At 45.3% G+C, this 24,935-nt stretch overlaps 1 protein-coding gene across 2 annotated transcripts in view; it reads right to left on the reverse strand.

The window, feature by feature from the left end:
- dscaml1 (Down syndrome cell adhesion molecule like 1) overlaps window positions 1-24,935 on the reverse strand; it is a 92,365-nt gene that overhangs the window by 26,261 nt on the left and 41,169 nt on the right. The window contains exons 4-9 of one of the 2 annotated variants that reach the window (XM_076734446.1): window positions 7,355-7,501; window positions 6,638-6,916; window positions 5,240-5,515; window positions 4,738-5,037; window positions 1,798-1,940; window positions 1,491-1,620 (exon numbers count right to left, since the gene is read on the reverse strand). In XM_076734446.1, the coding sequence (XP_076590561.1) occupies window positions 1,491-1,620; window positions 1,798-1,940; window positions 4,738-5,037; window positions 5,240-5,515; window positions 6,638-6,916; window positions 7,355-7,501 (1,275 nt within the window). Of the gene's footprint in view, window positions 1-1,490; window positions 1,621-1,797; window positions 1,941-4,737; window positions 5,038-5,239; window positions 5,516-6,637; window positions 6,917-7,354; window positions 7,502-24,935 lie in introns of those variants that run through there. The other variant, XR_013077374.1, reaches the window with a different exon arrangement.

Below are 24,935 nucleotides of genomic sequence, written 5' to 3' on the forward strand. Positions count from 1 at the left end.
AGATAAAGAGAAGACAGAATAAGGCAAAGAGGGAATGGAAATAAAGAAAAAAAGATGAATGAAAACAGTTAGAGGGTTGTTTAAATGAGCGGGGTGAATAAGAGGTGAAGACAGAGATTTGAGGCAGATATGAATAAGTGAAGGATAGAGAAAAGAGAGAAAGTCAGATGTGAAGAACCAGGGAGAATATGGGTAGACACACAGATTTGATGTTTCGGGGGCATCCAAAGGACATGAGGTGGGAGAGTGAGTGACGTAGAGGGAGATGAGGTGGGGTGAGAAAGATAGAGGAGGGAGAGAAAGAGACAGAGCGAGATGGGTTCAGAATGTGTTATTTTCACCTGACAGGATGATTTGGTAAACTCGCGGTCTATCTTTCTGTCTGATTTCTTCAGCCTGTCATCTAAGCCCAGACCCCCAAAGCTTCCACACCCCCGCAGCCTGGCCTACTAGCCCACTACCCACTCTGCAGCCGCCTGTGCCCCCTGCCAACCCCTCCACTCCAACCCACCCTGCCCTGCTAAAGCCAGCCCATAATAGCTGCTCTAATTAGAGCCCCATCCGCAGGGGGAAGAACGGTGTTGCTATGGAGAGCGGCGGAGGTGATGGCGGTGGTTTGGAATGGGGGAGGAGGAGAGGATGGTGGTGGTGGTGGTGGTGGTAGTGGGGGGGGGGGTTACAGCTGAGACATCTGGGGGATTTAATCTGGGCCTCGTTAAAATTCATCTAATTAAATCAGAGACATGACGAGCACACATTCATACAAGCACATACCTACACCCACGTGCAGCACATGCACACATACGCACGCCCATGTGCACGCAAACACTACAAAGACCACCACAAGTTACACACATCTGCTAATGTCAAGTCAAAATGCACACAACCCACACTCACACCCGACAACTTCCTAAAACAAACATGTCATGCTATCGCCGCAGAGAGCAGAGCGAAATAACATACAGGCTGACATGCAGAATATATACAGAACACACACACACACTTTGTCATTCACACACATATATGCATGCGGATGGCACACACACAGACACACACACACACACACACACACACACACACACACAAACCTTATACAATAGCACTCCTGCTCTCTGTAATTGCTGAGTGGTTGAGAGAGCGCACTGGGCCACTCCGCCCCTTAATCAGGGGTTATTAAAGGCAACGCATACAGCTTTCTTCTTTCCTCTCACTATGTTTTCCTCACATCATCCTGCTACAAACCAGTCTTACTCACGCTCCATCCCTCTTATAATCCCCACCTTTTGCATTCATAATTTTTTTCCGAGTCAACCCAGTAAAACAAAGCCAGACTCGGTTAAATCACTGCTAATGTGTCGGTTTACTTGCAGCATATCCACCTCATACTATTATGCTCTGTGTGCTCTTTCAGAGACATGTGACTCTCCATCCAAGCCACAAAAACCAGTGAAACTCTTGGACAAAGCTGTCACTTCAGCCCTGTGACTGACCTTTGACGGTGACATAGACAGTCTGCGTGATGAACAGCTGTGGCTGGATGAGCACGCTGCAGACATAGGCCCCCTCGTCCATCCCCTTCTGGACATCGCTGAGCTTCAGAGTCCCATTCTCGTACACCACCTGAACAGACATGAGCAGCATTACATTCAGTCTTCTTCGTATGATAAAATGTTCAGTCAGATGATGCTTAGATTGAAATGTGGCCACTGCTGATGCACAAAGAAGTTCCCCTGATTTGCTTTATGTCTTCATGTACTTTTACTGTCTTTAAGCAGAAATGAAAAAAGCGAACTCCACCTGGCGATGGTTATCAGGCAGCAGAAGCCCCTCCTTGTACCAGTTGATTGAGTAATAAGGGTACCCAATCACACGGCAGTTGATGAAAGTGTTTCTTCCTGCCACTGCAGTGATGTTCTTCATAGGCCGAATCCTCGGAGGACCTGATGGGCAGAGGGAGAGAGATGGAGAGGAAGAAGAGAGAGAGGGGAAAAGGAGAAGATCATTAGTTGATGGTGTCAGAAGCGGGTCGTGGAATTTTAGGAATAAAGGGGAGGGGTGATCGGGAAGGGAGTTGGGGAGAAGGGAAGGGACAGAAGAGGAAAAAAAGGATGTAGGGGTATAGGAAGAGAGAGAGGTTAGAATGTCTTGATGTTAAAAAGAAAGCTTTTCTGGAGGAGTACCTGCTCAGTTTCTGACCATTACTGCCCAGATGAGACATCCCACTGCTGCCCACCCACACGCAACTGCTTTCTCATGAAAATCTCTTCAGCCCGTTCCAGACACATGTAGGTCATTGTGGATTTTTAAGTCTAAAGGAATAAAGCTACTCAGCTGTTTATTAAGCTACCTTTATAAGATGTGAACTGAAAAGTAATCCAGTGCTTTTAAAAGTTAGAAAGTTTCATCTTCGGGCAGACGGAAGAAAAAAGTTGATGAAAATGTTGTGGATTGTGGTCCTGTTTTTCTGAGAGTTCATGCTGTTTCCTCCACTACCAAACACAAACCAAATGCAGTAATACAGGAATGCCAGACTTCAGAGCAGCAGCGATAATGCTACTGTTTATGGGTCAGATTGGATTAGTGATGGCAATTTCATTTAATGTTCCTGACATTTGAAAAAAACAACATTTAATGTAACCGACACAAGCAGTCTAAAAAGAGAGTAACAGAGAGAGGGAAAGTGAGTGGGTGAAACGGAGGAAAACTAAACTGACACTTAACTTTATTTAAAGGCTTTCACTTTACTGGAAGGCGGCGCATTTACACTGATGGGGAAGCCCGATAATAACAGAGCATCATACTGTATTTTCATATATTCATTTCCTGTTTTGTTGCCACCTGCCACATTTGTGTTGGGTGCTGCAGGATCTGCAGGATCCTCAGTCTGTTGCAGCCCTCCAATAGAGAACTCATCAGCTTTAACAGCCTAATCATGGATTGTTGGTGTCTACATATGTGCAATGCACTTTTTATTCACTGTGGGGAATCGAGAAAGTGCTGTGCATTTCTCATGTTTGCATAGTGTGACGCTTTTCTTTGTGTTCTAACCAACAAACATGCCAACATTTCAGCTAAGAACATGCTGAAGGTCATATTACATGGGCTATAGTATAGAAGTAGTATAGTGGCTGTGAGACTGAGAAATAGTGACTAGAAGATGTGATTGGTAGACTAACTGGAACAAAATGACTGTGAATGATGTCCTAAAAAAAAAAAAAAATAATAAAAATAAAGCTTGACTGCCTCAATATGCTGGCTATGTATCATTGCCAGAAGACAGAGACTGAAGGCTGTGGGCAGGCAGGCAGACAGACAGTCAGACGGACACAAAATGTGTTTAGCATGACTGGAAGACACTGGGAGCTATCACTCAATCATCCTTCACTTCTTCTCTGACCTTCTCACATTGTTCGTCTTGTATCTTTGTTTTTGTCTCTCCTTCCAGCCCTCCTACCCTCACTTCTCTCCCTCTCTTTCGCTTTCCTCCCTTTCTCAGCGTGCGCTGAGCTTTGAAGTTCTGACGAGTGAAAGATGTATTATTCAGTAGCACCGTTGCACAGACACACACAGACACACACAGACACACACACAAGCTGCCACACACAAACACGAATACAGTATTCACGTGCATGTGGGTTCAACTATGTCTAGGTGGCTCAGTATTTTTGCTGTTGGCCCCTCGCAGAGTGTATCACATTTCAGTGAGTGGATAAGCATACCAGTGTGTTATGTGTGGTATATGTGGTTATGCATGTGTGTGTGTGTGTGTGTGTGTGTGTGTGTGTGTGTGTGTGTGTGTGTGTATTGGCTGTATTTGTGTCAATTTGTGCTGCATATACAGATGAAGCTCTCTGGCAATGGGGCTCATTCTCACTCCAATGATCATTCTGGCATGTCTCCTTAGAGCAGACTCACATGTCACAACTACACATCTCAGAGAGAGAGAGAGAGAGAGAGAGAGGGAGAGAGGGAGAGAGAGAGAGAGAGAGAGAGAGAGAGATACAGCCCTGTCCATCGGTGTCACTCCTCACCCTTGTCGTCTCCAACGACAGTGACATCACCAGTCCTGTCACCAGAGTTCACCATCACTCCCCCCACCAGACACTAGCACTCCTCATCATTCCTCTTCTCTCATTTCATCTATTCTCTCTCTTCCCTCCATCTCTGGCCATCTGTTTCTTTCTCTTCTAAAGTTTCTTCATCCATTTGTCTAACATCCTCTCCTTTAGCCTCCCATCTCCATATGTGAAGCTACAATCTCTCCATTTTAACATTTTGTTTGCCTGCAAACATGTCTATGTGTGTGCATGTGAGGGGATTTACGGGTATGCACAGTAGGTGGAGGAGTAGGCGTATTTGTTTTCTTTATGTGGTCATATGTAAGTATATGTGTGCACACATCTGCAGATTTACAGTAAGTGAGACAATAGAGCTGTAAGCTTGTGGAGAAAGACTGCATGACGGAAAGACAGAATGAGAGAGACAACATACGCTACATGGGCTGCTGGAGGAACAAAACAGCTGCAAAGTTGCAGATATTAAAACATAGAAGTGTAAAAACTGAAAAAAAGAAGAGAAAAAGTAAAAACATATGCAGTACATGAGAGAGCAAAACACACATACAGAGATAGAGGTAGAGATATAGAAGGGTACAGGATAGGATATGGGTCAGGGTAGGGGTAGGGGTCAGGCTATGAGAAGCCTCTGTATGACTGATATTGAAAAGTAGACAGGCACCTCTTACGTTTATGCGCGCTTGGTACTCGGCGCTACCGGCCGAGTTTCGTGCGGCGCACCGATACACTCCTCCATCGCGAATCTGCGGGCTGCTGACGTTGACGTGGCTCACGGTGCTGCCGTCGGACAGCGTGTACTGGCTGGCTCTCACGCGAGACAGGTCCCGGGCCACAGGCTCATCGTCCAGGGTCCAGGTGATGGTGGGAGGAGGCGCTCCTTTGGCGGCGCACATCAGGGAAAATGGTTCGCCCGGGACCACCACCCTCTCACTGAAGGAGGCAACAATACGGGGCGTGCCATCTGAGAAGCAGGACAAGAGATGTGAGGTGTGAATGTGAACCAAATGGAAAAATAACTCTTCATATCAGTAATACTAAACCATGTGTAATAAACCAAGTAAACCAAGTGTAATTATTGTCTGATTGAAAAAGAAAGACCCAATCATTCTTTGCCTTCTTTCTCATGATTGTACACCAACATGGTAACCCCTGTCTGTGCTCACCTTCCAGCAGTATGATGGAGAAGTCCTGGGCAGTCTGGCCCTTGCGCGTGGCAAAGCACTGGTAAGCTCCTGAGTGTCTCTTTTGTGCAGCGGAAATGAACAATGTCTCATTGTGAGCCCCCTGGATGGAAAAGTGCTGATCGGCCAGGACAGGTTCCGTGTTGCGGTACCAGGACACGATGAAGTGGGGGGAACCCTGGACGGCACAGGACAGGATGACCGTACTGCTGATCCCTGTCTTCAGGTTCTTGGGAGACAAGGTGACCCGCAGTGGCTCTGGAGATAGGAGATGGACCAGGTAGAGCCGAGTTAAGAAAACAATGCTTTTCGAAATGTCAGTCACGCCTGCTCATTCAAGTTCCTGCTGAAATATTGAAGGTACAGTAGTCGGTGTGTATGCGGGCTTGTCCCATGTCTCGCATTGCTCAACGAAGGTAATTTGAATTGAGCTACGCCGTGCTGGCCAAGCAACACAAATCATATTTCTGTGTGTTGTGATTTGTGTATTTGTTGTTTGTATGTCATGATTTCTGCCATTGTTTGTGTGTGTGTGCTAAGCAGGGAGGAAAGCCGAGACAGAGACAGAAAGGGGAGAAAATGTCAGTGAGCAATAAAGCAGCTGGTGTTAAATGCTGGAGGCTGCTGAATGTGTGTGAGCATGTGTGTGAGGCAGCGACAGTGCATGTGTAAGACTTTCTTCATGGGCAATAAATACAAATGCTGTAAGTGTGTCTCTAAATGTGTGTCTGTGCCACCTTCTATGTCCTGTCATAGGAGGTTTGTGGCTTGTGCAGTGATGTGCCCTGTGGCCAGTCTGTCCAGTGTCCGCTAACTTCACCCTTTTCCCAACCGCACTCCAATTCCACCTCCACCTCCTCTACGTCCCCCCCATTCTCTTCACAAGTGTGCCACCTCCTCTATCTGCACCACCTCCTCTCATATCTTTCATTCATACAAACAACCATGTGAAATTCTCTCTCCTCTCTCAAATACTCGGTAAACAGGGCGACAGGCCAGCACGACCGCTGTTCTGCTCCGTTGCTGTAGCGAGGCCTCGCTGAGGTTTGAGAGCACAGCGGGGAACAAGCCGTCCTCAGAGATCAAGCTCACGCTCAGCCCAGACGAGAGTGGGTTGGAGGGGGGCGTGTAGGCGGCACAGGGCCAGGGCAAAGCCAACAGAGCTTAAATGATGTCTCCATCGCGCCTGTCCATGACCTGACATCACATTCATTACCTCTGTCCATCTCACTCTTTTGCTCCATCTGTAGTTGTCAGTGTGCAACAGTGGAGGTCAGAAGAGGCAGAAAAAGTAATCAGTGATGCTTTGTTGTGTGCTGAGAGTCGCGGGACATGAGTGTTGGTATTGTCTTACTACCCGCTCCTCAGTCCTTTACCCACCTATGACGTTGAGGTGACCTGTCACCTCCTTGGAGCCAAAGCTGTTGGTGACCTCGCAGATGTAGTTGCCGCTGTCCTCGAGCCTCAAGTCGGAAATGGTGAGGCCGGTGATGCGACGCGTCCAGCGGGAGTCTGCCGGTAACGGCCGCCCATCCTTTAGCCATCGGATGGTGGGGTTTGGGTATCCAGATGCGATGCAGGGCAGCTCCACACTGTGCCCCACCTGCACCTCACCGGACTGGAAACTGTCCAGCACTGACGGGGTGGACTCCGTAGGGTCTGCAGTTGAAGCACGTCACATACATTATATTTTGATTTGGAGTCACAAGTGCTTTAATTTTTGACGTTTTGGCTTTGTTACAGTTGATGAGAAGGTAAATATCACTCATGTCTGTGCAGTAAATATAAAGCTGCTCAGATGGCTAGCTTAGCTTAGCAGGAAAACTGGAAAAAGGGGAAACTAGTTAACTGTCCAAAGACATCGAACTGGCATGACTGGCTGTTTCCCCTTGTTTCCAGTCATTATGCTAAGCTAAGCTAACCATCTCCGGGCTCCAGCTTGTTATTTAGGGCACAGAGTGGTCCTTTAAAATCAAAACATAAAACTGTAAGCCTAATGAAGAAAAGAACTGCATAACATAATGCCCTGCTCATATAATCACGCTTTGAGTGGCATTTAGCAACTAATATGAGTCAACCTGGTAACTTGTTACCTACCCATAACAGAGAGCCTGGCTCCATTGCTCTGGCGAGTCTCTCCACTGTACTTGTGCTTTGTGATGCAGCGGTAGGTGGACAGAGCATCTTCCTTCTGCACTTCTGAGATATACAGAGCACCAAATGAGGTCAGGAAGAAACGGTTACCTGTGGAGGACAGCAGAGAGGGAGCAGGTCAACATATTTGAGTAGTAAATAAGCCATTGCAACAAAGGGGTGTGATTTGAACGTACAGCATTGTGTCTATGCAGATCACTCACTCCTCACTGTTAAGGATTAATGCTATCTAATCAAATATTCCAGTTATCACTTTATTAACATGTACAATTCCAGTGAATAATTTCAAGTGAGAAACATGTTGTCTTCACTTAGAGACTAATTTTACAGAGGAACACAGAGGACTGATAGAGAGCTTCATCACATGGTGCAACGACAACCAGTGAGCTTGTCAGTACAGACGTACGTACATATGGACCTACAGACTGATGGACAGCCCAAAGACATAATGCCTACTGGCCACAGCCGGAGGGAAAGGTCGCTTAAGATACGAGCTGCTTCTGAAGTATTCGAGATGCCAGCCTCTCCTTCATAATACGCTCTTGACAAAACCTTTTCATTTTCCAGAGAAATCGGTGATTTCAGAAGAAAAAAAAACAGCAGGACGAGAATATACATGTCTTCAAAGGGCCCAGCCACAGCACTTAGGTGAACACATGGGAGCTTTTAACATACTCTGTCCCATCCATCTAGCGAGATACACACAACGGAGAAAGACAGACGAAGAGAAAGAGAAAGAGAGAAAAGAGAGCAGAGTTATTGTAGGTGTTAATAATTGATGTGTCTGTGTGTGTTATGGTAACAGCAGATTAGAGTCATTTTCATTTCACATCAGTGACTGCTTGGTCTTCCTCTGATTTATCTTCATGTCAATAGAGATGGCATGTGCACGTGTGTGTGAGAGGAGAAGAAGAGCAGAGATGGAAAGGAAAGAGACGAGGAGAGTGTATTTCAGTGTTTGATTCTTTCCGCTTCTCTGAATCTTTTTGTATTCTGTTCCCCCCAAAGGGTTATTTTAGACAGCGTGCACTTCAGAGTTTGGAGTTGATTGCAGATTGTTTGGTTATGGGAATGTTGTTGTAGTGTGTGTGTGTGTGTGTGTGTGAGAGAGAGAGAGAGAAAGGGGGAGAGAGAGAGAGAGAGAGAGAGGGAGAGAGAGAGAGAGAGAGAGAGAGAGAGAGAGAGAGAGAGAGAGAGAGAGAGAGAGAGAGAGAACATGCTGGCTGTTGTTTGCTGTACATGCTGTATCAATGTCTTTTTGCAATGTTGACAAGGGAGGGCTCAAGTAAAACACAGGTGCAGTGAATAGTTGAATACTAGACATGTGTGCAGCAGACACAAACACTCTCTCTCACTCACACACACACACACACACACACACACACACACACACACACACACACACACTTCCAAGTAATAGGTCAGCACCTAGTCACAGCACAGAAACTTTATTCTGCAATTGCTGATGAAAAGAGGCTGTTGTAGAGCTGAAAGTTTAGGTTAGCTGTGCTTTTCTCCTTAAATCATCATTTTTATTTTGATACCGGTAGTTAATAATCGGATTTTCAAAATAGATGCTCGTACGTGTGTGTGCGAGTGTGTGTCTTCAGCCACAATGTGAGCAACGACAATCGATGCATTTTATGGCTGCACAGCTCCATCCAAAGGAGATTTATTAAAACAGAGAGGACTGGCCTGGCGCCCTGCCACACACGTATGCACACACACATGCACACGCACGCACGCACACACACACACGCACGCGCGCACGCGCACGCGCGCACACACACACACACACACACACACACACACACACACACACACACACACTGTCACTAACAAGACTGAGATGTGAAGAAGACTGAAGGCCTTAGCTCTTCTGTCTTCTGACATATTTCATGTTACAGGTGTTTTCATTCATTGTTCATTTCTTTCATTGCTGATTCATCTGTCCATGATTTTTCTGCTGATTTAATTAGTCTATAAAAAAGTCAGGAAATTGTGAAAACTCATAAATCACAATTTCCAAGAACCCAAGGAGATTTCTATTTGGTCCAAAACCCTAAATATCTTGATTTGCAGTGACATAAAGCAGGAAAATGTGAATGCAATTAAGGTTGATTTGACTTGAATAATTAAACAATAACCCAGACCAGTTGCGGATTAATTTTCTTGCTAAGCTAAGCTAATAATTTCAGCACATAGAGCTTTCAGAGTCTTAGAATTCCCATCATTTGGTTTCAGAAAATGTCAGATCCATCCAACTGATATTTTCAGACAAAACATCTGCATTTTATTGTCTATAATTATGTACATACACATACATATAGACACACACGTGTAAATATGTATGTGTAAGATGTCCCTGTGTCTGCATACATACGTGTAAGTTCACACACATGTTTTCATGTGAGTCAGACTGTTGTGCTGAGTGCTAAGCGACGTAAGATGTAATTTCCGAGCCTGCCCTTTTGTTTCAACCTTGGTATTAAGCCTTACAGGATAATATGCACTTGGTGAGTAGAACCCTGTATAACACACTGCTACGCCCTGTCACAACATGCCTGTAGAGAGGAAGACAGACCAGAAGGGGGTGGAGGGAGTGGGGGGGGGGGGGGGGTAGAGTAAGAAATTCAGAGACGGTTAAGAATGGAGAGAAAAGAAAGTGGTGCAGGCGACATTAACGAGGAGGAGCTCGTCACCGCTGGTGGTTAAAGAAACTTCTTCTATGATTCCTCACTATCTTGATATACAGTTATATTTCATCACGTGATTTTCTACAAATAATCGATCAATCCCCAGAGTCTAAAGTGACACACAAAGCACGATGGGAAGTGTAGTACTGTTAACTCTTTTGTAAACATATTAATCTCAAATGCAAATAAGAAAAACACAGGATTCCATGAAGATGAAGTATTTGTACTAAAGCATGGACTGTCTATTAACATGCTTTCCATTTATCTATAAATACAGGTGTATTTACTGTCAGAGCAGCTTATATTACCTTGAAAATAACAGGCATGTAGTGACAATTCCATTAGCATGTGAGGAAATGGAGTAAAGACCAAGAAAAAACAGCATTTCAGATGGTCGAAATTTCAGCCCTGCAATGCTTAATGGAAGTGGCACATGAAGTAAAATATTCATTAATAAAATCCTTCTATCCTCTTGTCTTCCCTTGACTTCAGCCTACCACTCTTCACTTCCTCTCCTCTTCTCACTGCTGCTCTTTTCTACCTGATATCCAATTTCTAGTCCCTGCCTGCTCTCCTGCCGCCTGTGAAGATGTGACACACCTAAAACAGTGGAGAGGGCACAGGCAGCGATGGAGGGAGGCAGAGGAGGAGAGGAAGGCCCTGACCCTACAGGGAGGAGGACGGCAGATGGAGATTGATGGAGGGAGAGATAGGGAGATAAAGAGAAACATGCCGTTGGGAGTGACAGAGGAGGGAGTGAGAGTGAGAGGGATGAGGGGCCTGCAGGCCTGAGAGCCACACATGGGTAAAAACAATTCCTCCATGTCTTGCTCTAGCTCTCCGTCTCTCCCTCTCTCTTTCTCTTTCTCCCCTTGCAAGCCTCTCCTTGTGGGAGAGAAGATCAATTCTCGTCTAGTCTGCCTACGCCTCCAGGAGTTTGTTGTTGTTGTTGTTGTTGAATGTGTGTATGTATGTATGTGCTTCTGTGTCTGCCTTTTTTTTTTTTTCCGTTGCTGTAGGAGGCAGGATGAGATTTTTTGAGGTCTATCCTACACCCAAGGGAGGTGCAAAATCCCCTCACTTCCTCCTTATTTCCCAACCCTTCCTCCTCTTCTTTAACATTATTTTTTTTAATATCTGCATGACATCTACTCTCCATTCCCGGCCTCCAGTCTCCCCTCTGCCCTCTACCTCTTTCAATCCCTGCCTTTTTTCCTTCTAGTCCGTGCTCCTTTTCCTCCTCTTTCAGGGGGGTCTGTAAGTAATGGAATCAGTTCAGCTGATCAGCCTGAGGCAGGAAGTCAAGCCAAGTGCAGAGTGAAGCTGCTGCTGCTGCTGGATCTGTGTTTGTGTGTGCATGTGTGCGTGCGTTCGTCTGTGTGCACATGTGTGTATGTACGTATGCAAGAAATTCCACAGACAGACACATTCATGCAAATAACAAGACAGAGACAGGAAGGGAGCCAGAGACACAATGAAAAAGGATTAGGGAGCCCTGGAGCATCGCTTGTCTTCCCCAAAGTTCCCCCAGAGAGAGGACACCCCTCTTCTCCGAGACAGGTGGGGGAGACAGCAGAGGGGAAGGGGAGGTGAAATGGAAGAGGAGGTACATATGGAGGCAGAAGATGAAGGGATGCAGGGAAGGCACAGCTAAATATATCCCGGTATAGTGTATGGCTGCCATTTTCAACAAATTAGCATCAAACAGAAAGAATGGCAACACAAGAGATCATAAAGAGCAAAACAATGAGAAAAGAAAATGATGTTCATGTAGGAATGTTGCAGGCGGCGCGGAGGTTGGGAGGAGAAGAGGATCAGATCAGACAGGAAAGGAAGATAAAGAAGGTAACTAAGAAAAGATATACATATTTTGAGATGCTGGCTAGACCATAGAGAAAAAGAAAGAGATGGAAATAGATAAAACAGTGAGTGAAAGTGAGAAAGAAAGCGATACCGGAGAGAAACGCAGCGAGAGAGGAAATGGCGTAAGTAAAGGGGGTTTGTTCTTGGTGGCTGCCATGCAAATGAAGGCGGCGCTGCAGCAATGCTAACTAACAGCAATTCACACTGTTGGACTCATCACTTATTAATGCTCTACGGCTCCCCCTCCCTCCTCCTCTTTACCCATTCCTCTCTCCCCTGCTCTCGCCAGGATCTCTCTTTTTTTGTTCGCTCTCTCGCTCGCTGTTGCTAGGGCCCGTGCACTCACGTGACAACAGCTGGGTAGGGGGCGCTGCGGTGGCACACAGCGACATGTGCAAGTGTGCGTTTCATGTGTATTTTGTGCGTGTGTGTGCGTGTCTTTGTGTGTGTGTGTGTGTGTGTGTGCGACAGAGTACCCTTCATTAGAGGTAAAAAAATATATATAAAAATGGAATCAGCCATTTAAATGATGGCGATGGAGATCAGAGGAGAGGAGAGAAACTGCTGAATGGATCTGTAATTGATTCACAGGCCTGGGCTAGAGGCCACGGAAGAGCTCAACACATCTCTCTGTGCATCATGTCACTTTATTTTTCACTCGCTGCTTTTTAACAAAAACACATGCTGAAGACTGTAATGAACATTATTGTCAATGTTTGCCTTTCAGATTTGAAGGCTAAATGGACCGTAGACTCGTGCACAATGCAGACCAGGAGTCTGTACAAAGGCACCACACACGCAGACACACAAACATTCACACATACGGCACACTCACAATCTGTCTCACCGTCGACACAGTCTTACTCCCACTGTCTCACAATCTTCGCGGAGTGCACTCAACAAATCGTGAGCCTGCGTGTGTTTTTGTGCAGAGCATCCTCACTACAGGATGCCACAGCGATGAACAGACAGTGGAGTACACCTACACATTTCTTATTTATACTCATCCTCCTGATTCAACTTTTCATTTCTGCCTTTCTTCTCCTTTCTTCCACCGTGTCGCCATCTATCCCCTTAGCATCACATTGCTAATTGTACTAACTCTAAGACACACACACAAGTTGTCCCACATTCTGCAGTGGCCATGGAGGATGGGGACCTATGTGTGAGGCCACACCTGAGTACGTGTGAGGTATTGAGGGTGTTTAACTGCATGTTTTTGCATGGTAGAAAGATACAGTGAATAAGGGACTGAATATATTTGCCTGTTTGTACCACATTAACTGTCAGTGCTTTCAAAGGCTTGATCTTAGCTGCAGCGACAAAGTGCAAGAAATTCTTCTGTAATTTCGACAGTTTTACTGTTATCAATCCAAACCACTTTAGTGATTGTGATTCTGTATCACTGTGCTGAGAGATGAAAAATGATGAGACCTCAGTGAAATCTACTCGATTCTATAAACACCCCTAATCCCCTGTGCTTGGATATAAAAGACCCATTGACGATGCATTGTTCTTTCGCTGCCCTTTATTCCCAAAGGCCGCTGAAATCTACTGAAGAACAAGCAGGATACACACACCCTGAACTCATAATTCTATCTCATCTGCAAGTAAACACACACAAAACTAAATAGTCTGAAAATGGCTCTATAGGCGTACGGGTGCAGCTGGGTGCGAGAGGCCTCTCCACCTGCCCGTGATTTACTGACCAGATGCATCTCTACATAGCTGTTCCCTGCAAGCCATGAATCAGTACAGACAAAATTTGTTTTTAAATGATTAGGATTGAGGCTACTATTAAAGCTACAGCACATGAATAGAGTTAAACAAGATGCATCTACCTTAACTTTATTCATCAACTATTTATGCATCACCCTGTCAGCAAGCAGAGCTAAGTGTACAGCCGAGGACCTTGTAACAAGCGAGAAAACATGCCATTATGAACAGCTACGGAGGTGCACGTGGCCTTGCTCAAATCAGTGCATGAGAAGTGGTGCAGTTATGAGAAATGTTGGAGGTCTGCAGCAGATCAGCACCATGGACAGCTATGTTTCCAAATGTTCAGGAATACTGGCTGAGATAGGGACACGGACAGCTCTGCTGCTGTGGCCCAAAATAGGAAAACCTTCTTGTGTAAAGTCTCATCGTACGGGTCTCAGCGGTACAATGGTTGGCACAATTAAACTCTGTGTGCGTGTGTGTGTGTGTGTGTGAGGGTAATGTTAGCTACAGCGGATACTGTGGCAGAGTAATAAAATAGTAATGTGGCATATGGCCCAGTGCTACAGCCCAGCCTACCAGCAGTCATTCAGCTCCCTACCAGAGACAGTCACAGGGCATCTACCATTGATACACAAGGTGGACGTATTTGTGATGGATAAATACGCTGTGACAGATAGACCATATAACAAAACAGCATCGGGTGGTTTCACAAACAAGTAGCAAACAATCAGATGCTGGAGAAACCTTGCAGCAAAAAAATTCTTGTGCTCACTGGACTGAACTGTCTCACCAGAGTGACCTAACTGAAACAATCTACTCAAATAATAATACTAATAATTAAGTTTATTCAGTCTGAAACTATTTAGATCTTTGAATTCTCTCTAAAAACAATGGCTTGCATAAGCCTGAGGACATGAGCAGGGCTTGCTACTCCTAAATTCATCAACTCTGCCTGAGTTGATGAGCACCATTTTACAGAAGGGCACATCACAACACATGCAGTATGCTATAATTAAACCAATGCTGATTTGCCTAAGAACAGCATGTGATCACTCTAAAAGGCCTGTGTGCAAAAAAAATCTAGGAAAAAATCGTGCAAAGCATTTCTTCTTTCATATAATGAACAGGTAAAGATGTTTTTCAGCGACGAAAAAGAACGAAAGGAGTCAGTCCTGATTTTCCTCCTCCACTCCTTCCCCTGGCTAATTTATTTGATAATTACCAAGGGCCCATTATGGCTGATTTCAAGGAGGCACTGGGAAGGCCTACTAAAAGCTATTTCATTTGAGCTGCTCATACTGTGTCTAAGCGCCCTCCTTGCGGCGTCACACATATGTGCACACGCACACACACTATATAAAACATGACAAGTACGACTGTGAGTCCATTCAGTTCCGATATGTAATTAACACCTTCACCCCATCTTGCCTCACATCTAGAGGCATGAGCACGTGCATGTGTGTTTGTGTGTGTTTCTAAAGCATGCAGTATGAGTGCACACATGCATGTGCATCAGCGCAGGCATGCATGTCTGGTGCGTGTCGGGGCTGGAAGGTGGGCAGGGGTGAAGGATAATAACAATTGGATTCTAATAAAATGTTCTCATCCTCCTAAATTCCCCCTCCTGCCCTCTCCCCCTACCTGCCATATTAACACCCCCATTACAAGGGCAGATGAATGGAAATGAACAGAGCTGTGGTGTGATTCCCCGAGTGTCAAATCAATACCACTCCCCTCCTCCTCTGTTCCTCTCCCGCCCTCCAACCCGCCCTCTCTCCTCTCATCCTTTTCTCTGCTGCTATAATTTTCCTATTCTCCTCTCCACTGTTGGGTCTGAAGAATTGACGTGTTTGACAAAGGGAAATCTACACCTAGCGACAATAGGCTCTCTGCCTATCAGAGCCCCTCGCTCTTTCTCTCTCTCTGTCTAGTATGAAATGAATGATGCTTGCTCCTATCTCCTCTTCATTCACATTCAAAGTAGTCAATAATAGTTAAGTGCTACTGAGAATAAGCCAGACATAGAAAGAGCTGCAAGGATGGCGTATTACTGCTACTTTCTTTGACTCAACCAGAGACAAAAGCATGTGTAACAACTGGGAAGAGGTTATGTTGAAGTAACAGGAAAAGGTTAATAAAGCAGAGTTGTGTGAATTTCACCAACTCTCTCTTTATGAGTGCGGAACACACACAGTTACCAGAGGCAGAATAATTGAAGACGAGCGATACGCACTCGGCCATTCTTATCTCTCTACAAGTGTTTCAGTTTTGCAGCCCCAACCCTTGACCTTCCTCTCTTCCCTTGTTCTGTCTGTTTACCAGGTTCAGTGTGATGCAGTGATCTGAGGATAGGTATGCAGAGGACTAATGCACTCATTAAAAAGGCATGCTTCACCGTCAAAAATACCAGCTGCCGCCCTCCCCAACACCAGCACATCTCCTGTTTTCTTTGTCTTTCCCTCTCTCGATATCTATCTGTTTCCTTGGTTTCTCTGTTCTCTACCTCTGTCCCTCCTCCTGCTGCTGTCTCTCTGTTTCTCTTTCTATATCTGTTGTTAGAAGGTGACACCCCTTACACCCACACAGCCCTCACCCTCTCTGAACAACTCATGCTTGAGACTAGAGAGAGAGAGAGAAAGGGAGAGAGGAAGAAGAAAAACAAATAAAGGAAATGGAAAAATGCACTCATCCAAACCAAAAGAAATAGAAAGAAGCAGAAATCTGATAATCTGTCTGTTTTTATCATCAGCCCACTCCCTGCGTCTTCATCTCTGTCTTTCCCTCCGTAATGGTTAAAGGCCTCCACCACACTAATTGGAATGGCCATAAATATTCAAGCAGCAAGATGGAGGCAGGGGTGGATGTCTGGATGAAGAGATGAAGAGAAAATTGTTAGGAAAGTGCGATGGAAAGGAAAAGATATTAAAATAATCTCTTTCCTGTTAAAATTATGTATGTCAGAGTGCACAAACACAAGACTAAACACAAAAAAAGGCTCCAACTACTCCATTTGGCCGCTGACAATGATGCATACATGTATACAAACAAACACACACTCCAGACTTGTCAACACGCGGTGCATTGTGTCGCTATTGTCTTTAATTATTCAGTCTCATAGATAATAGATAGAGACATGCTCGCCAGTCATGAGAAGGCTAACGGGACATATCTAATGCATTATAAACACCACAATGCACACACATACACAGACGGAGTGAAGTGTACTAAAGCGTGACCTTATTTCTGCTGCGGAAAACACAAACACAACGGCGTGTGTGAGGAGTCTAATTTCACACACAGGTCGGTTTTGTGTGATTGTCATTCATTATGAAGAGGGGGACATGGCAAACAGGGAAAAGACAGATCATGGATCCTCTGAAAGCAGCACATTGACTTTCTGTGCGGCTGCTGAACTTGAATCCCCCGTATACTTCTGGCAAGTTAATGATACTGTGTAAACGCAGGTATCTGCACAAACACACAGTGCTGCTGCTGGTTTTGCATACAAGCGTGTGCGTGAGCAAGTGAGAGACGGGGAGAGTGCCGGCACGCATGTGATAAACTCTCACACAAATCAATAAAGCCTTGCCCTTTGTTAAAGCTATGTTGTCCTCAGTGGGAGTACTACAGTGCCACAGCATGTAAGCAGCACCACAGTGACACATACTGAATCTCAGGGAGCAGGGGGTCACCGGGGAGCAAGGCCTGTGTGCGGCTGAGTGCACCTTGCATGGCAGGCGGATGTGAGGAGCGAGGGAAGGAGGGAGTGGGGAAGAGGTGGGCTAAGGGGGGAGAAGGCCTGCAATTCTCCTACGCATTCCTTCCTTGGCTCCCCTCGTTCGCCTGCGCCACCGCGATGATGCACCCTCACCGCTGTTGCTGGGCATCTTGGCGACAGAGACCCAAAAGAGGATGAAGAGGAGGAGAAGGAGGAGGAGTCAAAGAAATGAGGGATGATGGGAGGCAAAGGAGCTGCAGAGACAGATGTTACAGATTGGAGTGGAGTAGTGGTGACATGCTAAAAGCGGGTCCCCCAGACGTTGCGGGGAGGCCTGAGGGGCCAGGAGTGCCCGAGGTACGTGGTTTGGCGGGGGGGGGGCACCACAGCAGAGCAGCAGCTCTCCCTGCCTCCCTGCCTGGCTGTCTCTCTGTCTCTTCTGCCTCACTGCCCCCCTACACTCTGTCCCACTTTAGCCCAATGTCACTGCCAGAGCAAGGGGGAGGGGACATAAAAAAGAGAGAGAGAGAGAAAGAGAGAGGGAGAGGGAAAGAAAAGGGGGAGAGCAAAGAGGAACTCAGAGGGAGAGAGGGAGGAAAGACAGATTGAGGACTGGAAGAAAAAGATGAAAGATCCAAGGGGGAATGATGATGATGATGATGAGGACACTGATGCTGGAAAGGACTACGGGGAGTCCAGCTAAGGTGCCATTTCATGCTTTCATGTATCCAGATTTTCTCTCTCTTCCTCTCTCACAATCCCTTGTCTGGGAATTCTTTTGTCTCCTTGTCACACAAACACACCGCACTCAGCATATGTAGAGTTACACAAGCAGTCAAGCACAAAGTCCCCACTGCAAATACATGCATGTGCACGCTTGCACGCGCCTGCATACGCACACAGGGTGGCTAGTCATGCGTGCTTTGGGGTCTTGTCAGCTGATCCAGTGTCCCATGGCATGGTGATGCGTGATTCTTGGAGATAAACATGCTTACCAGGACAGCAGCACAACAGCGCTAACAGTTCAATAAACACCATGTTTCTTTACTTTGCTGAGTTCTGATACTTAAATTTATTAACTGTCCTACATCGCACTCACCATTGCAGAGAGCTGAAACCCACTGGACGCACATAATTAAGCACTGACCTTTACACTGTAGCAAGTAGTCATCATAAATAGAGAAAGAAGTGGGAGAAAACAAATTTAAGTTATTAAAAGAGGAATCCAGTGAATAAGCATTGCACTCATGTAACACTGCTACACTCATGATGGACAGTAAAAAAAAAAAAAAAAAAAAGGATCGATGCAGCAGAACAAGAGATATTGTCTTGTTTGGGTCCATGCATACTTCTTCCTCGTCAAAACCTGGTGCCTGCTTTACCCACAATGACTATTGGCAGCTTTGTAGGAGATTTAGGTGCTCGTAGCAGCTAAGCCGATAGCCTCAAGTGGAGATGAGGAGTGGGCTGCTGAGGTCTTTCTAACCCTGTTGTCTTCAACCCTAACCGATGCTGACTCAACTGACATCACTTGTGGCAATTTATCCAACTTTGCGCAGCTCTCTCTGGAGCCACAAAAGGCTTTATACATTTTTTTCCACATAAGCAGTAGGAGCAGTAAACAGACTTATGTGTAAAGTCTGTGCATTCCCCTTTAAGGGATTAAAGAAGGCTGGTTACTGTCACTGTTAGATGGGATGATCATGAATGACAGAGGTGTGTATAATAGATGAGCAGTGTACCACAGAGTCAAGTGAAATCTGGTGTAGCACTGCTTTTGGTCTTCCTGAGTTTACCACTGTCCAACAAGGAGTTCTAGGTTCTGCAGCTCTCTGCAGTGCACAGCAGAACCCAGAACTGCTCAGGACTGTGGGTTCAGGGTACTGAGAGTCACCGATTGGTCACAATCAATGTACTGTAGCTAAATGGCTTACTGTGTCCTGAAAGATGAGGCCGCATTTGCTGTTACTTAGTGTAACCAAGGCAAAACTTGATAAAATAAATTCAGTTCACTTCATTAAAAGCAACAATATGAGAACATACAAGAACATTAGTCTTGGAGCACAGAGGCATCAGTGACCATGGATGACGTTCCAGATGTGCTGCAGGATAATTTTCATCTATTTAGGTCTACAAATCTGAAAACATGAACTTTCGCCGATGCACCAAAAGAACAGAATGAGAGAACATGCAGGACGTATCATATTAATGGATCTCTGAAGATAATCAAGCTGTGAATGTTTTAATCAGAATTCAAATGAATTGCACTTAAAATGCTTCAATAAGAGAATTTAGCAAAAGGGACAAACACCAAACACCCAGTGAGTTTTGAACTATTTTTGTACATGTTGACAATCATATGCATGAAAGGTAGAATTTAGGCCATTACAGATTAGAATACTTGAAAGTGTAATTAACATTACTATAATGTATAATCATCAGACACCATTGTAATGCTCAAAACTAAAGAGTCAACCAGCTTCACCATTTTTTACAGATGCTGCACCACAACCCGACAAACGATGATAACTGTGGCTGAAGGACATTTAAACCCACCTTATCTGCTATCTTTCATTGGAGCGGATGCCATTTATGAGAGCTTTCCAGGCAAGAGCTCTCAACTGGCTACAAATCAAAGGCTTTTCACCCAAATGAAATCAGTTCATAGGTTTACAACCCTATAAACTGATTTAATATATTGGGTCAACACCAAAAGATCATAGAAATTAAACCAGAAAATCAACAACATTTTGCCCACTTATGGTATCTTCCCTGACTTGCGTGGAGCAGAGCACCACAAAACAGGAGCAAAATATGATTTAATACTGTAGTTACTACTTGATGCCACTACCATTCATATGTAACTGATGGTATAATTGCATTTGTACAACATATTTTGGGAAGATCCCATCCTATGCTCACATACTTCCACTGCATTCAGCTCAAACAACTGCGGTTTAACCCCCCTGTCATTTTTTTTTTTTTTTTACCCCACCTCACCTCACACCTACTGATTGGAGACCACTTTAAGAGGAGCTTTCACACCAGTGTCGAGTGACTTTGAGTATTTGTGGTCGTACGGTTGGGATGGCTGGGGATGCCTCCTGTCAATGATAGCCCACACACACCAGTGGATGAACTCCCTGGGTCCAGATACATATGGATCCATCCATGAAGAACAGAGCAGGAGAGCGTGAAAGAGCCATCCTGGCCCCCCCACCTCCCACCCACATCCAGGTTTTACAACAGAAAGCCCGCCTCCTCCCCCGCTGTCCACTGTCCAATCCCTGTACAGTCTTCAACATCCCTCCCTAAACAGTGGGAGGTCTCATCAAGGGCTGGCACTGAGATGTGGCAGTTTGGCTAGAGGTGGCATTTGCCAAGGTCACTCAGCATGTCTGCGTGTGTGCCACCGTGTCTGCTGCATGAGAGAATTCCAACATATTATATTTGGATAGAAGAAGAGCGCAGACATGGGCCATTTTTGTATTTCAGTTTATAATGCAGTATGCAGAGTAGAGGCCATCTTATGAGGCTGCCTAGCTGTCTGCCTGCAGTGTAAGGAAAGGCAAGGCTTGCTGCTGCTTGGTTTTAATGGGCCAGCAACTGAAGCTGAACCTCAAATCATCATAATGAGAGAGAATGAGATCCACATACGCAAGGGGGAGGAAGGGAAGGTAGATAAGGAAATCGGGCAGAGAGGGAGACAGGGGAGTCAAAGAAACAGAGGGGGGGTGGAGAGAAAGGGAGAGATAAGGAGAGGGGAAAGAGGGGTGAGAAATGAGAGAGATTCCTGTGCATCTCTGATTTGCTTGGGTGATATTCATCAGAGCGACAGAGCGTAGGGGAGGAATAGATGGAGGGAGGCAGCAGCGAGGGAGGAGGGAAAGGAGAAAGCATAAGTATTTTTTGTTTCTATAAGCCATTTGTTTTTATTAAGTTTCCCTACCTGTCCTTGGAGCTGTTTCCTGTGCTCTCCACTGGCTTGTATTTGTTTATGTTCGCTTACAGGGGCATGCCTATAGCAGTATTTACAAGCAAAAAGCAAAAGTGTTGCATTCAAAATATCTGGATTTTTCAAATGTATTCATTTTTCAGTTGTTGTGGTTTGCCTATCGTGAAGAAAAGGGAGGATAGGATCAGAATTTAGCCCACCTGAATTCCACTTTAGTCTTGAGTGACCTGGTGGTATCATATATTTTCTTAATATCAGCAAATTCCAGAAACCAATGATGACTACATCCTTAAGAAGTACTGCATTGTCTGTGTAACCAAAGCCTGATCGCTTATTCCATTTACAGACTATTAAAAACACATAAATGAGTCACACCATTGCACTGGGCAACACGTTCCTTCTTTATGATGAATACGGCCACTGTAGTCTATTTTGAGTCAATCCCACATTTACCATTCTGCTGCCATAAATATTGATGACAGCTGATATCGTCCCCAATAAATGCACATTTACTCCTGTTTGTGACCCGTTTGTGCTTAAGACACGCCAGAGAAGTCGGCGAGTACCGAGAAATGGACAAATTGGTTTGTTGACAACAAGAAAAATACAGAATGATGCCAGTCTTATTCTTTGATGTAAAATGAGACTATTTTATTTGAAAAAGACCACTTCACGGCTGTCGAAATGGAGTGGTCACTTGAAATAACAGGAGCACATAACTGATATGGAAGGTGAAGGTGATTATTATAGCCATGGCCTAAAAAGCATCAAGCTGTGGGGGGGGGGGCTGAAAAATATTAAAATACTGGGTGCAGTGCAGTGTGGGAGAAGAAGCTGGGAGAGAATGAGGGATACGGGGAGGGGAGAGGAGTGGGAGAGCGAGGCAAGGAGGGGGAGGGAGGCAGAAGAGAGGGAATGTGACAGAGTGGTGACAGAGGGAGAGAACGCAGCGCTGTGTGTGTCAGGACTGTGTGTGTCTCTGTGCTCGTGTCCCCAGGCACAGGCAAACATTAGCTGCATTAAGTGAGCTGACAGGTCCCCCCCCATTACCACTACTGGTGGCCCAGGGAGAAAGAGAGAGAGAGAGAGAGAGAGAGAGGGAGAGAGATGGAAGACACTGTGGTTCTTACCAACTGTCTGTACAATTCAAAACACATGACGTCCTGCGCAGATACACGCACGTATATTATTATGACGTGTTTGAAACAGCGACTGCGCAACATAATTTTGATACATGTTTTAATGCCGGCCACAAACACGCAAACACAACCCTGACTATCAAAAACATGTTCAAAAAAACACACATATAGACCTACAGCACAAACATACACAGTCTTTACCCTAAACTTCTGCTACCACACTGCACACTCAGTACCAATTCCCCCTGGTGTGCAGAAAAACACACTCCATATATCACACACACTGACAGCTCTGCACTGTCTCTCATAAGAAAGTGTAACTGAGTCTATATACAGTGCACGTGTGTGTGTGTGTGTGTGTGTGTGTGTGTGTGTGTGTGTGTGTGTGTGTGTGTGTGTGCGTATGTGTAGTGTATCAGTCCTTCTCTGCTTAAATATTGATTGTTGTCTTGTCTGGGGTTCAGGGTTAAAGACCATCTGCTGCCTCCACCCTTCAATTATTCAGTCACACCACCACCAACCCCCTCTCCCCCAACACACACATACACACACACACACACACAAATTAGTCCCTGGGGGTGTATTTACTTTTTCAGTGTGTTGTAATAGCCTAATATTCTGCATACTACACTGTACTGTGAGAAATGGCTGAGTTATCTGTTACTATCATTCAGATGGAGTCTCCTTCTCCATATTGCTTCATGACAAGTTAACGCACAGATGCACACAGAAAGAGCACAAACACACACTGTCCATTACATGAGTGGAACTGCTTGCAGTGGAGTGGTAGGAGGTCAACCCCTGCTCTCTGAGAAAGCAGTACTCTGTGGGGGGCTCGGAGTTAACATCACACTGGGTTGAGGCCAACTCCTCTGACCTGAACAAGAGCACTGAGGACAGTAATGAGATGAAGGAGGAGGAGAGAGGAAGACTGAATGAAGGGGGGGGGGGGGACAGAGGGGAAGGATGGAGAAAGTAGTGCAAAAGATTTAAATCATCGTAGAGGCCGAGTGTGTGGGAGAGAGGAAGAAGAAGAAGAAGCAAAGCAGTGAAAGACAGCGAAGGCAGGAGAGGTTGTTGACCTCTGGCTATGGAGCTTGTCACTATAGTGCAGGCAGGGTGTGGGGGGGGAGTGAGGGGCGGTGGGCGGGGGGGCTTGTTTGTTAGTGAAGATGTTTTTCCTCAAATGCAACGTCTCCGCGCTGCTGTCTGTGAGCGTGCATGTATGTGTGTCTGCGCGTAATCTCCCCGGGCAAATCCCTCTTTAGCCAAAGCAGGGAAGAATAGAGAAGAAAAGGAAAAGCCATCTTTATCCAAATCCAATTGCAGCTGGAAGGAGAGAGTAGAGTGAGGGAGGTGGAGGAGGAGAAAGGAAGAGGAGGAGAAGACGTTGTAATTTGTCTGAGGGATTACAAGGAGTGCTGGCAGAACATGACTGCTGAATGTGTGTGTGTGCGCGTGTGTGTGTGTGTGTGTGTGTGTGTGTGTGTGTGTGTGTGTGTGTGTGTGTGCGCGCCATGGCCTAACCCCATGAATTCAGAGCATAACAACATCAGAGACAGTATTTTTGTAACAGAACTAGAGCAGAAAATAAAGAATATTTCTGTACAGCGCTGCTCACTCCAGGTAAACATCAAACCCTCCGTGTGACTCAATTCATAAGAACAGCCAGGAGGTTTACTTGGAGGGCAGAACACTAGCCTTTTGTTTAGCCCAAAGTCATTGCTAATTATTATTGTCTCTTTCATATGAGATCAGAGTCCCTTTGGCTCATGACATTAGTAGAACCATAAAAACACAACATTAATATCATAAAAAAAACCCAGCTAGACACAAGACAGTGACCCACTAACCTTGGCTGAGGGTTAAAGACTTGTGTTGCTACAAGGCCAGACACATGGCAATAACGTGGCAGCAATATGGCAGCCGTCAAATCTAGGCTAACTGTTTATTCTTCATACGGATCCCCCTTAGCTTTCACAAAGTGGTTGCTAGTTTACCTGGGGTCCGTACAAATGAAGAACAACAAAAAGACAACAATCAAAGTCACAAGGTGTCAACAAAAAAAACACAATACAAGCCAAATGCAAAGAAGAACACAAGTGAACCCACTTTACATGTGAAACTGCAAACAGTAGCAACCTACGGTGGAAACAAAAAGGTTCCCTCATCAAGCAATTTGTTCGTGGACCAGATGACCAGTACTCGACAAGCAGTATGACAAAAATGATAATACAGAGCATGTGCTTGAACACAGCCACTGTGAAGAATGGACGACTTGCTGAACCTCTTATATTCTATCCTTTTTTTAATAAGAGCAATGACCACAACATTTAAGGAGTCATTTATCTAAAGAGGAAACATGTAATCTATTTGGAAAGCTTGAGTTTTGCTTCATTATTAGACATAAATGACCAAATTTTAGAATAAA

Source organism: Chaetodon auriga, chromosome 7, assembly GCF_051107435.1.
Source record: "Chaetodon auriga isolate fChaAug3 chromosome 7, fChaAug3.hap1, whole genome shotgun sequence".
Lineage (NCBI taxonomy): Eukaryota > Metazoa > Chordata > Actinopteri > Chaetodontiformes > Chaetodontidae > Chaetodon > Chaetodon auriga.